Source organism: Pinus tabuliformis, chromosome J (genome assembly GCF_031772625.1).
Source record: "Pinus tabuliformis cultivar Carrire ecotype Pingquan chromosome J, CPIR1, whole genome shotgun sequence".
In the NCBI taxonomy this organism is placed as follows: domain Eukaryota; kingdom Viridiplantae; phylum Streptophyta; class Pinopsida; order Pinales; family Pinaceae; genus Pinus; species Pinus tabuliformis.
In genome coordinates, this window is record NC_142295.1 from 28,757,122 (window position 1) to 28,772,641 (window position 15,520).

A 15,520-nucleotide genomic window follows, 5' to 3' on the forward strand; every position below is an offset into this window, starting at 1 on the left:
TTGTTATTTGGTAATTGAGTATTATAGATTGCTTATCATGGACAACTCTGGGCATGGATTAATGGAGGGATTCAGGGGAAAGAATGAGATAGGTCTGTGCTCTTGTTCCCTAGACCCCTTTTGGATGTTAGCATTGGATTCTAGTCCCGTGCGATCTATTTTACTGACCCTTTGGCTTTAGGGATGGTACTTTATGGGAAACATTGATTTTGGTTGCGTGGTCCCGCTCCCTCATCCACATATATTGCCCCCTTTTCACTCATGAGAACCCCATTGATCATTTCTCCCACCTGGGTCCACATAGGGTTAGCTTTCCCCTTCCCCTTGCCCACACCTTGGGTCATGCTTGGAATGACGCCTTGAAGGTTGATACAGCTGAAAAGAAAAGCAAAAGCATAATTGGCCACATTCAATAGAAAAATGTACCACAAAATGCAAAAGATGGTTGGGACAAACACATTCATCACGTGGGCAAAAACTAATACATGAGCTCTACCCCATCATCATGGCCATCACCCTAGTTCCTATAGGCCCTAAATGAACCTCTATCATTTAGGAACCCATGATTGTCCCAACCCCTGGTGGGCAATGAACCACCCTACCTTAAAAGGGATAGCCACTGTTATATCTCACACATCATGCTCTTCCCCCTTGAGCCCCAAGTAGTTAATTAAAAAAAATCATAAAAGGCAAAAAGCATAAAAAGAAGGATGGAAAAATCAAGGTCGAGGAAACTCATGTACCACGACTACTCCCTCCTATACATTATATATCCAAGTGTGGGCTTCCCTTTTTCTAGCTACCCTTGTACCATAGCATGTGGCTCAGGGTTGCCCCTTTTCATTCCCTACTCCATTCATCTCTTTATCACATGCCACCACCATTTAAATGATGTACATTGGACATATTATCCCCTTTAGAAGTATAAACCACCTAATGGTATACTTGGTTAACCCCATTTGGAGCTTGGGGACATTAGCACAATCCAAAGCCCATTATGGAAGGGCATGCCATTATGAAGTCCCCACATGTTGTCCATGGTATGTAATCTCTTTTACTTGTATTCCTTGATGACTTGTTGTACTGGAAGGCTAGGGGACGCATTGGATCTTATGCAGGATTGCAGGTGGTCTCCATCTTGTGTTTGTCGCTGTATACTGGGTCCTAACCTTCCAGAGGGCTACATTGGCACATGTAGGGTGTGTGTTGAGAGCCATGGGCCTCCACAACAGTAACCAACACTCCATGGATCCCCAAAAACGTTCAGAGATTGCTCGAGATTCACTTATTGGACGAGGAAGATGCACCTGGTTCACCTTTTCTCAACTAGGCCTGCTATTGTACCATGTGCTTAGCAGATGGTCCATGAATTGTATGCTGATGTGGCATCACTTACACCATCATTTGAGCCCTTACAAATGGTCTACAGGTATCTTCGACTCACTTGGAGACCCATGAGGTCATTTGTGTGCCTTCACAGCCAGTGGGAGCACAACAGGTTTATTATGTGGAGAACAAGGGGCCAACCCATTGTCCATTACTTTTGGAAGTCTAGTTCATCATTTTGGCCCTTATGGACTTCACCAAGTCTCTTAGAGAGCCTAGCGACATGCATTATTGATTATTCGACCTCTTGGGAGGCTTATTATTTTGTTTATGAGCTAGTTTGGTGGGCTTGTCACCAAAAGATAGTTATTTGCACATTATTTTAGTTGATGGGCTAATGTAGGCTCTTAGGTAATTTGAACTCCTAATGAGTGTATAAATAGGAGAGACGTGAGTTCATTTTGTATCATCACTTGGTTTGGACTTGTATCTCTCTTGAGATTTTCGGTATTTCTTTTTGGTGGACAAAATTTTGGAGCATGGATGAATTTTGATGTATGGATTGTCTTTTCTTATCTTGGAGCTTCATGATTGGCAAGTTTATTGGTAGTTGGAGATATTCTCTTACATGTAAGTACAAATTTAATGGTATTTATTCTTTTACTTTGTCACATGCATTGATGATGAGATTTTCACTATACTAGGGCTAATCGCTGCATTCATTTACTGAAAAATTGTGGAATTATGTTTTTATATAGCATATCTCTATGTATGGGACATGTATGTTGAACGAATTCTCCTAGGGATAATTCTATGGTTGAATTTATTTTGACAAGCCACCTTACCTTGCAAAACGAAGTATAAAAGCTTTCAAGGTCACTCTCCTAACTCTAATGACAAGCAAAGTTGATCTTAGCTCTTCCTTGACCTAGAAACGAAGTCCATTTTCATATTCGTCTTGACTCAAATCTCCCCAAAGTCTTAGGCACTCGTCCACCATAAGGTGATCACTTAAAAGAATTATTTTTCTTCACCTCTCTTTCTTTATTCTAGGTATAACCACATTAGGGCTCCTAGGGCATCATTTTACCGACAAACCACCCATAGAAAAACTTCAATCTCTTGGCCTATATTGCGCCGGTGTGTCTCCTATGCCTCCTCCAAATTTGAGGGAATTCTGATGGTGGGGTTGTGAGATATCCTAAGCCCTATCCTCGAGATTGGTTTTTTCCTAAGTGTCCTTAGGCTAGTTCCTCATAGGGAACACTTTGCACCTTCAATTGAAAATCAATTCTTTGATCCCCTTCTCCTACTTGTTTAGGTCATGTCTATCATCGGTTGGTAAACTCCTTCATCTTGACCTAACCTGGGTCCACTTGGTCTCGCGTGGTCCCATACCTTTCAAAAGTCAACTCTTCAAAAACCACTTGGGAAACCAAGTTCAACAAGGATTATAGGGCTTTGGAAGCTCTTTTACAATTCACACTCCTCAAACCTAGCCCTTAAATCCTCTTCCCCTTTTCCTAGAAAGCTTTGTACCTTTCTTAAGAAGCAAGCAAGTCCCATTCTTGAACCTCGCCTAGGAAAGTGTCTTCGAGATCACTTCACACAATCTTAGATGATCTATCCTTCATAAGTGATTCTCTATATATCAGGTCTCCTCCCGTCGGTGAAAGTCCGTAAAGAGTAGGAAGCTTTAGCTGTGGTGATAGTGGGCTTTAGTTTCATTGTTTCCCTTGACCTAGCAAGTGCCCCTCTATGACCCCCTTGATACTTTGAGCGGCAATAGTCCCCACCCAGAGTTTCCTTGAGTTTCCCCAAAAAAGGGATGCGGGAAAACATTTCCCTAGGAGTTTCCCCAAAAAAGGGATGCGGGAAAACATTTCCCCAGGAGTTTCCCCATCCTAGGAGTGTGGGGGAGCAAGGAAGTGCGACCCACCCCATGGGACACATCCCCATGGAACACTGATTACGATCCTTTAGAGATTTGGCACGATGGACTGCAAGTCCATGGACACTCCTATGGTGACAAATTTGAAGAAGATTTGGGACTATGACTCTGATTTGATTGATCCCTCTATGTATCGTAAATTGATTGGCTCATTGAATTATCTTGTGAACGCCATAATTGATATTTACTATGTCGTGAACACGAAGAGCCAATTCTTGGTTGAGCCCCGACATGTGCACTAAGTTGCAACTAAACATATATTGAGATACTTGCGTGGTACCATTAAATATGGTATGAAATGCCTCTAATGGAGAATGGAAGTTGCAATGATTCACTGATGTTGATTGGGATGGAAGCTTTGATGATAGAAAGAGCACCTCTAGATTTTGTTTTGGCTTGGGCTCCACTATGATTTCATGGTCTAGTAGAAAGCAAGCATATATTGATCAATGTACGGTGGAAATTGACTATATAGTTGCATGCTCATCTTGGTGTAAAGTTGTGTGGCTTTGAAAGCTGTTTGCTGGTTTGTTTGTTCAAGTGTTGGAATCAACCATTATATATTGTGATAATCAAAGTTGTGTGAAGCTTTTTGAGAACCCAGTGTTCGATGACAAATCAAAGCACATTGAGATCAAGTATCATTACATCCAAAATATTGTCCAAAGGGGAGCTGTGAGGCTCAAGTATGTCCCTACTGATCAAGTTGCTGATGTATTGACCAAGCCATTGTGCAAGTTTGCTTATTTCAGAGAACAACTTGGAGTTGTTGAGAACCCCTCTTTGAGATAGAGAGCACATTGATTGTCCAACATCACATGATTGACAATCTTCCTTGCGTTGTGTGTCAAGAGACCTATGGATTGGTCAGGAAGATTGTCACTCCCTTAGGTTAGTTGACCAAGAGGCCAGTGAGTCTGGTTGGGGAGCTTGTTTCTGAGGCATTAAGTTTGTGATCTCTCCCTTAGGCTGTGCGCCAAGAGACCTATGGACTGGTCGCAGAGATTGATTTTCAATTCTCTCCCTTAGGCTATGGGCTGAGAGGCCTTGTTTGTGGTCGGGGATTGAGATAGGGATTCCTCCCTTAGGCTATGGGTTGAGAGACTTTGTTTGTGGTCGGGGAGATGTACCTTGTACATAGGATTGGTTTAGCCTCATTGATTGATCGGACTTGTTGTGGTGGATGCTATGTATCTTTCCTTATGATGAGACTGATGATCTCTCCCTTAGGTTCTACGCTGTGAGACCTATGGATTGGTCGGGGAGATTGATCTTGGCAGAGGGAGAAGAATTTGTATTGATGATCTCTCCCTTAGGCTGTGGGCCAAGAGACCTATGGATTGGTTGGGGTGATTGATCTTGAGAGAGAATGAAAAATACCTCCCTAGCTAAGAGGGAGTGTTGACAAATTGGGTAGCTATGGTCAGTGTTTTCATTGGCAAAATGATGGAGAAACTTCAAATTTTCATGTTTGACCAAGTCGGCCTAAGAAGGTCAAGTCAGTCTAAGAAGGTCAAGTCGGCCCCACATGAGAAATGACACCTCTAAAATCACATAAAAATGACTCCGTTGGAGATCATTTGGACACATCACATCACACATCAATTTGATCTGAAATAGAGAGACATCCACACGTGTGAAGGAATCAAAAGGAGAATCTGTTCTGCGTTGACCAGACTATCTTCTGTTTGACCAGTGTTGACTTGGGGAGATCACTTCTGCTTTGAGTGAACTCTTTGACTGTCTTGGAGGCCGAGCATTTCAGGAAGACTTTGACCCTGTTTGACAACATTTTCATCTCTGTTCTAGGCACGTTTACCACATGTCAAACCTGTGACTTTAACCAAATATTTCAGAAGTTCATTGACTGAGTTTGACTATCTTCCACAGGCCAAAATTCGGCCCTTCTGCAGCCGATCAGACTCTGACCAGAATTGACTCTTTCTCTCTCTTCGTTGACTGGTTTGACTTGGTATTTGTTGAGGTCAGATTTATAATATTGTTAGAATATTCTGATGTACTATTGATTAACAGAATTTCTATATCATAAGGAAAGATTGGTTGGGTTTTCCCCTTGTGGGTTTTGCCCTGGCTGTGAGCCTAATTCTGGTGTCTCGTCTCTTGTTCTACTGTTTACTGTGATCTCTATTGCTCTATTGATAAAAGTATATGGTTGAAGTTTTTCATGTATAGCTGCTTAATGATTGGAATGCTAAAAGAAGACTGATTAAATCATTAGAAGTAGTTATCAATTGTGAAAAACTATACTAGTCTTGATTGCACTAGAAATTCAACAGTTTTTAAAGTTGATTAATCCTAAGAGTTTTGCATTTTTATACTCAAATTAGAAAGGTGTCAATTCTATTTACATGTAGTCATAACAGAGTAGTATTTGCACCTCTCAGATTGGGTAAGTTGTCTCTATGTATTTTTCTTCTTGTTGTTTCAATGATTTATATCAAAAGAATGATTGATGATGAGAACCTATTTGCTAGTTGACTTCGAATTGTATGGTCTTGTTGGGATTTCAGTATGCATGAAGATTGGAGAAGGGAAATGCACCTACCTAAACCCTTTTTCCTTTAGACTTCTCTTTGATATTACAGAGGCATTATGACATGTTATCATCTGTGTAACATTTACTTTTCTATGCAATTGCAGACTATCTTGTATCAAAATGTGGGGTGCTGTTGATGTCATTGTTCGTCTTTTTCACCACCACAATGTCAGTGTCATTTACTCTTAGGGAGACTCAATCACGCATGCTTAAGTTCACAGGTGTTGATCTTGAATCATCCTAACCTTGTCTATTTTTACATGACTGTTCTTCTAAAGATCATTTATTGTGCCCAATATTTGTGAAATCATTTAATTATAAATAGCATATTTGCTTACTACACGTGAATTATTTATTTGCAAATATTCTCTACTAAAATTGTTTCTGGATTTTGCAGTTCAGCTTCAGCATCATGCACGTCATCATCTTCCAACATTTCAACTCATTTTTGTTCATGTGATTGAATCACTTGTTTTTGTACCTGTAAGTATGTATTCTCATTTGCTGTCTTTCGTATGCAATGATATATGTTGCTACTTCTGAGTTTGACCTTGATTGATGAAAGTTATTTAAACTACATCTGAAACATCATTATTTTATCGCATAACAATGCTGAGAGACAATGCAATAATATATATTGGTATTTCTTAGTTGACCTTAATTCATGATTACTTGTGTAAATAACTTCTCAACCATCATCTTTTTAATACATAAGCAATTCATGTGGCTCATAGAAGTTCTTCAAAGTTGAGAGAGAGTCACATAATTTTATTGCATAAAGACAGGTGAATGTGATTCCTCTTAGCTATGGGCTAAAATCGAGTCAGAGTTGTTCTTTTGATAAAATTTGTAGGGAAAGAAGAAAAGTCTGTGAAAGGAAATGGGTATTTTGGCCTCAAAATTATGCAAGAAACAAATTTATCGTACTAATTTAATGGGAAATGGTAAGGATCTTGTAGTAAGTGTGAAATGCAGTGGATTGTTGCGACCGATTCATCAATGTCTCAAGTAGCTGAATACTATTTTGATCACAATCCTTTTTGGTTGAAGGGATGGGGTGTGTCCTTATTTTTGTTTATGAACTACAACTATATAAGCAGTAACTACTCAACATTTGAGGTTTTATTCTCATAGAATAGTGTGCACATCTTATACTATAATATTAGATTTCTTATATAAAATAATTTTTTGACTGTTCATGAGCAAGAAATAAATAAATAAATAAAAAGATTTGAGTAACAATAAGAACTAAAGAAGTTAAAAGTTTGAACCATTGATGTCTCATTTATCCTTACTGTTGGATTTCTTGCTTTTATTTTCTTTCAATGAATTTGTGTTTCTTTCCTACACACGCTAGCCATTAGTGGAGGCCTTGTGTGCAAGTTTAGAGCTTCAAAGCTTTTTGGAGTTCTCACACCAAGTTTGAGGGAGTTCTATTTGAAGTTGATGCTCCTTGGGCTGTCATTACTCCTTGAGCCTATGGTACCTTCACTCCTTGAATCGGCCTTCAGATTCAAGCTACTAATCATGATCACTTCTCAAGTTTGTAGCTGTCGATCACTTTTCGTTCTTGTAGTTGCCATTGCCTGAGATTTATTGGAGTTTTGAGCCATCATCACTCGATCTATAGCCACCATTGCTCAAGTCAATTTGGGGTTTCAAATTGCTATTACTTGAGCTTGTTTGCCATTGACCCACCATGTGCAATTTCTTTGGTATGATTTCAGGGTAGATCGACCATTCTTTTGTCACATATATTGTAGACTAAGAATACCATCATGCCCTTTCCATGCTTCATGTCCTTTTCTCCATTCCACCCCACCTCCCTACTGCCATCAGGGCCTAACCCCTCTCCTTATCATCCCTCCCCTTCCCTTCTTACTCGTGATCTCCTTGACATTTGTAATCCTTCAACCTTATTTGCAACACCACCACCCCCCTCCCCACAAAAAAATAAAGTAAAAATAAAAAACTAACCCACTTGCCTTGCTATTGGTTTTGTCTCACTAGTCCCAGCTCATACAATTGTTTGAAACTTTGACAACTCTGAATTTTGATAACATAGGTCTGGATATTGTTTTGGACGGAATCCCAATGGGCAGTCTCAACTCAGATTCAATCTTCTGCAGGAAAACATGAGGTTTGGTGACAGACTCACAAACACCAATCTTGAATCATGCCAGCAGTTAGTTTTGGATCACCAATATATTTGGGTTATAAGTGGATGGAGGAATTGTAATTAATGAATTACAATTTGCAAGCAGACGTTCACTCCTCACTAATTGAGTCTTGAATCTGAAATTTGAGAACCTTTACGAAACAATTCATGGATGAGGTAAAGATACTTGAAATTCTCCACTGACCAAGGGGTTCCCTCAACATTGTGATCTTCGATCTCAAAAGCAAGCATGAGGAAATCCTCTCCCCACATGTTGTTCTTAAACAAGAGGTAGAAATCTGGTAGGAAACTTTCTGTCTTGGGTTCAGGTGGTTACATGCAAGAATAACACTTCACGTTCCCCGTGTTGATGTTGAAGCAATCATACATGCCAAACTTATTCCGGAGTGTGCTAGAAGCATTTAGAGACTAAACTTGAAGGTGTGAGGGCTCGCTCTCCAGACTTCAGATCAGGTAGAGCCTATGTAGGCAAGGGCTTCTTTCGTCCATGATACTTGGGAGCTTCTCAACATTAGCCTTCAGAGAACTTGGTTTGTTTGGCTCTGGTTACATTCTCCTCATTTGATTCAAGTCCTTAGATGATATTAACAAGTTTTTCAGGCAAAGTAGAAATTGCAAGATTTTCATAGATGAGGGCCTCACTCAACTTCAGCTTGATGAGCTTAAGCAATCTAGGGAATAGCAACAACAATATTACAAGCTAGGAAATGGGCAGTTATTAGGAATCTTGGGATGGTCACTCAGGATTCTTCTCCTTCGAGTTGGAGCTGCCTTGGATTTCCAAAATGATGGAACTTTGGTGGGAGGCATGGGGTTCAGAGAGTTATAGTAGGGTGTTGGAATTGTAACAAGGCATTCTAGACTTCCCTCAGAGCAATTTCTGGTTCACTCAAACCTTTCGATATCCTCTTTTTGGTTGAGACCAACATGTTGGGATAATCCCAGAGTATTCAAGGTGTTACCTCCCAAAGGTGATACAAGAGGATTTAAATTAAAATCATTAGAAGTAATTATCAGCTAAGAAGGCCTTGAAAATTCAACATGTTATCAGAGCTATGGTAAAATAGCAGCCTTGAAGAAGACGACATTATACTCTAGGGTTTGTTTTGAAGATCGAGGAATACCAAGATTTTCCTTCTCATTTGTGCACCGACACACATGTTTTGTCTTTGGCTTCTTTGAATTTCTTTGTTCTGGCACAGGTTCGAAGGCAAGTTAATAAATAAAATAAGCTGCAGTGAATAAATTCTGGTTCAGATCATGGAATACCTTGTTTGACCTACGTCAAGTGAACTTAGATCTGCTGGATCTGTGAATTAGATCTGAAGGAATGGTGTTGGATTGATCTTGGTTTGATTACTGATCAGAAAAGCACACGGATCTAACACCTGTACCACTGATGACTGATCCGATGTCTTAGGGAGTTAACTGTGCGAATTTAATGTGTGATCTAAATTGTGGCATGTCTGTCTCCGATTCATCTCTATTTACAAGTGCGCAAGGTTGATTGTGATGTATTAATCCAATAGGGACTATGCATGATCGATCTACAGTGAAGACTAAAGAGCAGTTTGAGCACTCACCGTCAATCTGGTTAATTTAAACTCGTTGAGAATGTCAGTCATTGCACATGTTTTTTTTTGTCTTATATCTCTGTTTATAAAGTCCATATGACAGATGCAAAGGACAGAATGCAGAGAATACCTGTAGCCAATCCATTGAAATGTTTTGATGCTAGTACGTGATTGGTTTCAAGTTTTTCCCAGAGAAAGAATCATGGTGTAGCTAACGGTTGTGCAGAAGCTAGCAGAGTGATGAATGAAGAGTTTTAGTTACAGAATTACAGAATGTATTGACATGACACGCAGAGGCTAGTGAATGGGACAGATCAAAACCTATACCCATTGTATGAGATAGAGTGTTTTGTGTTGTGCATAGTGCCATTGTAAAAGGGTGACAAGCGTGCTTTTGGAAAGTTCATTGGAGAGCTTGTGCAAGTAATGTAGCAACTGATGATGGAGGCAGAATCAGTTGACACCCTTGTATCAAGACTGTCAAAGGTTTGGACAGCCTCCAAGGACTATGTTGTATCCAGTTCAAAAGGCCATCTAGATGCAGAATCAAGAATAGTGTTAAGACACCTAAAGAAGGCCGATCTGAAAAATGTTGCCAATAAAATTCTTAAAAAGATATGTGGTAACTAGCAAAGTACCCAAAGTGATAGTAAACGTAAAGTGGTCATACTAATGGAATAATCCCACTATGTAATTAAAAGGAAATAATATTGTAATGAAGGGTATTTGGCATAGACTCTTAGGAATACTAATGAGAAAATATAAATACATATGAATATCATTGTATTGAAGAGATATTGAGTTGTATTATCTAATAGCAATCATCACTTCTAGAGTGATTCCTATGCAAAAATGTGATTGATAGTGTTACCCTACTTCAAGGGTTCCTCTATCTATATTCTTGTGTTGTTCATGGTGAATGTTTCGATATTTTTGGAGTTCAAGGCTTTATTCTCTCTTATATCTGTCAAGGTTTATTCTAGAAAATGGTAAAAGGGTAAAATATACAATCTTGAGTGAGCCATTTTGATCATGTTTGAAAGAGTATACATCTATTTCTAAGTTTGTTGTAAAAATATTGAGGATGGCTGAGCCGCTGATCATAATGTTGCATGCATGAGTTGTGTATAAGGGCATGGATAGCACAAAAGGATCACATCAACAACATGTAATAATGATGAATCACAAGGTCTACAAACATGAGATGTTGTGGATAGGTGATTGAAGATGTTGCATAGGACATTACATGTTGTAGGGGTTTTCCTAGCACCTAGTTATGTCACATGTTATTGTATATAAGGATGCTAAGATCATGGAGGGATTTTATAGTTGTATGAGAGGATGTACCCTAATCCTGAGATATATGCTTAAGACATCATTATACTGCTCATCATACAATGGAGGAAATAGCCATGGTTTTAGTGTGATGAGGGCGACACGGGTTATGCCTTGCACAAATATGACCTTTGCTAAGTGGTGGGTTCTATATGGATATGAGACAGGCTCAATTCTAACAATTTGCAATCAAGGTGTTGAATCAAGGAGTAGTGCATTACAATTGATTTTAGTTTTGTTGTACCTTTGAAAATTGCTACATGCAAATTCTTGTATTGATATAACTCTATTTTCAAGTTAACAAAATAGGTCACTACTCACTAGTGTGTCAGCCTATGAGACTTCAAGCACACAGTATCATCCATAGCAAGAAGTGAAACCATTTAGAAGATAACAAATGGGAAGATTAGGATGATATTCATTGCAGTTTACGCTTGTGGATGATATCTTTGGAGGGAAAAATGTTTGGTTCAAATAATATGAGAGGTTTCCCCTATGTTTAGTGCACCCAGTCTATAGTGGTATAATCTCCCACATGCACATATCACATAGATGAGGATGATGTCTTAGAGATATTGTAGAGGAGAGTGCCAACAATGATGATTGTGCCAAGAGGTGCATTCAATAGCCCAATATGAGGGAGACGTGTAATTCCTTTCATGCTCAACCTAGAGTTGACACATGTCCCTTTTACAATAAAAATAAAAAATTCACTAAATATAAACAATGTCGAATATTACTAGCATAGATACATCTTAACCCTAGATCTATCAAGCGTTGAGATGGATCAAATCTCTCGAAGTGCCAATCTCTCTAATAGTGCCAAAGTTGAAGAAAGGTTTGCATCTTAATAGGTTTGATCCCTCTCAGCGCTTGATAGATCCAGGGTTAAGATGGATCTACGCTAGTCCCTATATCATGAGTCACTTTATTCATGCAGCCGAGAATGACGGAGATGAGATAGTCTGGACTCTTCATTTATGGTTCATCAATCATGATATATTAACATTTATTTTTAATCTTGTATTAAAGGCAAACTCTATTTTCAACATTCGATATTCTCCCACACAGTTCTCATATGACATCTTAATGATGTTACATTTAAAATTTGACATGTTTCAGTTGCCTCTGAAATTTGAAGTTTTAATAATGATTGGTTGCTTTTCAATTTCGAATCTCATCTAGTTCTTTTTCTAATATTTTTGAAAGAATTCCATACTTTTCGTAAGTGAGATTTATGCTCCTGAAATTTTTTGTAATGAACTTTTCGACAACTTTTTTTTTTATTGCTTGTATTATTGTGTTTAGATTCTATTTTTGAGTTGTACCATATTTATATTCACATCTAAATTTAATATCTATCTTCTAAACTTATCTTTGCATGCAGATCATGATTGGAATCCTTTTCTTCCTGTTTGAATTTTATGATGACCAGCTACTCGCCTTTATGGTGCTCACTCTTGTGTGGTTATGTGAGCTGTTTACGATGATCAGGTTAGTAAACACCTTCCTATTATGGTAATTATTCTAGCCGTTACTTGCAATGAATTTGGCTTATGCTTCAAGTCATGTGCCATTTCTTGGTATTTGGTTATTTTACTGTCACGTGTTTTCTATTCTGTCAACTTGAAGAAATTTTGTAGCATTCAGGATGAAGTTAGTACTTGTAGACAATTAAATTAATGTGGGAGGGGTTTTCGGTATGAAACACCAACCTTCTGACATTCCCATTTCTAATTCTAAAAGAGGTTCTTACACACATGACATTTTTGTGCAGTGTGCGGACACCCATGTCAATGCAGTATTTTCCCCGGTTCTTCTTGCTGTACTTTTTGGTTTTTCACATATACTTTTTTTCGTACGCATATGGTAGGTTTTCTTATTTTTCCATCTAAGCTCATGATCTGTTGTGATGCTCCCTTCTACCTATATATTTGTTGAGACTGGTTTATATTATATTCCTGCTTTTATAATATCAAACTATATCATTTTTACACTGGGACATTACTCTGCGGTGGCCTTTGTTTTCTCTTTGATGCCAGACTGAACTTTTCTCATCCTTGTTGGGCTAGGTTTCTCGTATTTGGCCTTTGCTGCTACAGCAGCTTTTATGCAGCACTTGATACTATATTTTTGGAATCGCTTTGAGGTGAAGATCCTTCAATCTTCTTTCTGTTCAATGCACCAACATGCTTCCTAGACATTTTTGATCAAAGCTTATCATCACCTCATTTATGATCACTGTGTAGGTGCCAGCATTGCAAAGGTTTATGTGGCAGAGAGATCAATTGCATCAACAGCCTGGGGTGCAGATAACTTCATCTACAATACTTACATCTACGTTCCATGTTACAAGATTAAATGCTAGGAGTGCAAACCAAATAGGTGGTTTTGGAGTTCATCAAGCTAGAGATAATCAACCAGAGGAAGGTAATGGAACTGGTAGCAATGCTGTTTCTCGGTCTATATGGACATCTTCAGATGGCACTAGAGTGCGCAGTAGCCTACGTAGGAATTTCCATGGTGGTGCTGAGTCGTCATCTTTCCATTCAGGCGATGATAATCATGTTAGAAGAGCTCCCACTGGCAACACCGACATCTCTGATCCAAATTACCGGACAACTACCACTAGAGGTGTTAATACAGATTCCATCAGAACTACTAGCTCGAATGCAATGCAAAATAGTGACCTGAGAGAGAACAGTACATCTGGTGGACTTATTCAACAGGCTACAGGATTAGACTTGCCCCAAACAGCTCAAACTGCTGGATCTTTGATGAACCAAAATTCACTAATGTCAATTAGTTCACTGCTGTTATGGATTTTAGGTGGTCCTCCCGATGGATTGGTTTCCTTGCCTATGTTCAGAGAAAGCAGGGACCAACGGTTGGCTAACAGTGATTCCCCTGAGCAAGAGAACCAGCCAAATGTACACAGTTCTTGGTGGAGGGGATCCAGTGATTTGGAGGGATTGCGGCAAAGAAGTGGTCACTCTGTTGAAACCTGAAATATGGTTTATATGGTGATGCATCGGCGGGTTTTGTGAATACTAGAGTTCAGTTATTTTGGCCACGGGTTATTTGACTGAATTGCAATTGTTCCAGTAAGGTTTAAATTTGTATTCACACATATTTGGCAAATCTGTAATTTCCTGTTCCTTTATGGCCAATATGATGGTGCAAGAGCAATTGTATGCTTTCATAGTTCTTCTGTAATTTTCTTTTGTTCTGGGGCTCTTGAAAAACTGCCATCAATGGGCAGCACGACAAAACTGAGTCAAACATCATATATAAATTCTTCTTTCAGGCCCTTCTATATTCAAATCCATGATGGGTCAGCGTAGTTGGTCAATCTCCCGTTGGGCTGTTGATTTTTCACTCTTCTAGAAATAGTGTGAGCTGTAAATATATTGATATGAAAATGGTGGTTGTTACGCAGTTCTGGGTTCAAAATAAAGTAATTTTCTGTTTTATAGTATTTTTGAGATTAAAGTGTTTGGACATATCTCCAAATACTCTTTGGCAACTCTAATTAACGAGGTAAGATTCTCTGCTTGTCATTATTTAGCGTGAAGTGTCTGCGAGCGGGAAGCAAGTATCCTGATTTCAGAAAGACCGAGTCGAAAGAATGCCATATATTATGTTCAGGTTGCATGTTGCAATGATACTGTACAAATAAATTCTACGTTTGGAAACATGGAATTTGAGTACATCGTCTAAAATTTCCCATGGAGTACTGTAGATAATAGTACTGCTTAGATTGGAAAACATTTGATCGTTGTGTTACGCTCGCACTCACTGTTATTGGAATGCATGGAATTTTATCCATTATTAAATGTTTTTCATATTTGAAAATAGGGATCAATCGAAAGAAAATATCCGACAATTATCTCCTGCCACAGTTTCATCTCCATCTGATTAGTTGTAGGAGCGAATTCATTTGATATAATTTCTACTGTAATTAACCATTGTCAAGGTGTTGCTCTTTCTGCCCAACGCACTGCCCACTTCCAATTTTCATTGGAGTTAATTGTGCTATTTAGTTCTGTTAGTTATTTCACTGGAAAGACATGGGGAATACCATCTCTCGTTTGTTGCAAATATCTTTGACACGCCATCTGTCTTATTAGATATATACACAGTTCTAACCCTTGCTTACAGTTTCTAGTTTAAACTTGGAATGGAGAAAGACATAAATATCTAGTGTTGAAGTGTATTGTGTCTAGATCCTCTTGTTTTAATCCTATTGATCACTTATCGTAATTAAAAAATTGTTATCTTGAAGTGTCAGTAGGGAGCAAGTGCAACAATATACCATGTTGGGAATTTGGAATCAAAGAAGAAAAGAATTTGGGATCAAAGAAGATGACTTTTCGCTGTTTGAGAAACAAGTTTACATATTCACATATTTCGAACACCTTAAATGTAATTACTGACAAAAAAAACTAAAGATTAATGCGCCAATGTGTATTAGGGTTACAGTTCCAATTTCTCAACCACTTGAGGTATATATCAGTGAAAAGAAAATGGTACATGAACATCTCTCACTATTGAGTATTAGCAAAAGATTCTCCATGAGCATTAGCAAAATATTCTCC

The 15,520-nt window shown here is 38.6% G+C and overlaps 1 protein-coding gene across 2 annotated transcripts in view; it reads left to right on the forward strand.

Moving 5' to 3' along the window:
• Window positions 1-14,395, forward strand: part of LOC149225264 (membralin-like protein At1g60995) — a 180,088-nt gene extending 165,693 nt beyond the window's left edge. For both annotated transcript variants that reach the window (XM_089377036.1, XM_089377035.1), the window contains 6 exons: window positions 5,939-6,055; window positions 6,232-6,317; window positions 12,310-12,416; window positions 12,700-12,791; window positions 12,995-13,071; window positions 13,172-14,395. In XM_089377036.1, the coding sequence (XP_089233162.1) occupies window positions 5,939-6,055; window positions 6,232-6,317; window positions 12,310-12,416; window positions 12,700-12,791; window positions 12,995-13,071; window positions 13,172-13,930 (1,238 nt within the window). In that variant the 3' untranslated portion in view covers window positions 13,931-14,395. The remainder of the gene's footprint in view (window positions 1-5,938; window positions 6,056-6,231; window positions 6,318-12,309; window positions 12,417-12,699; window positions 12,792-12,994; window positions 13,072-13,171) is intronic.
• Window positions 14,396-15,520: the final 1,125 nt, after the last annotated feature.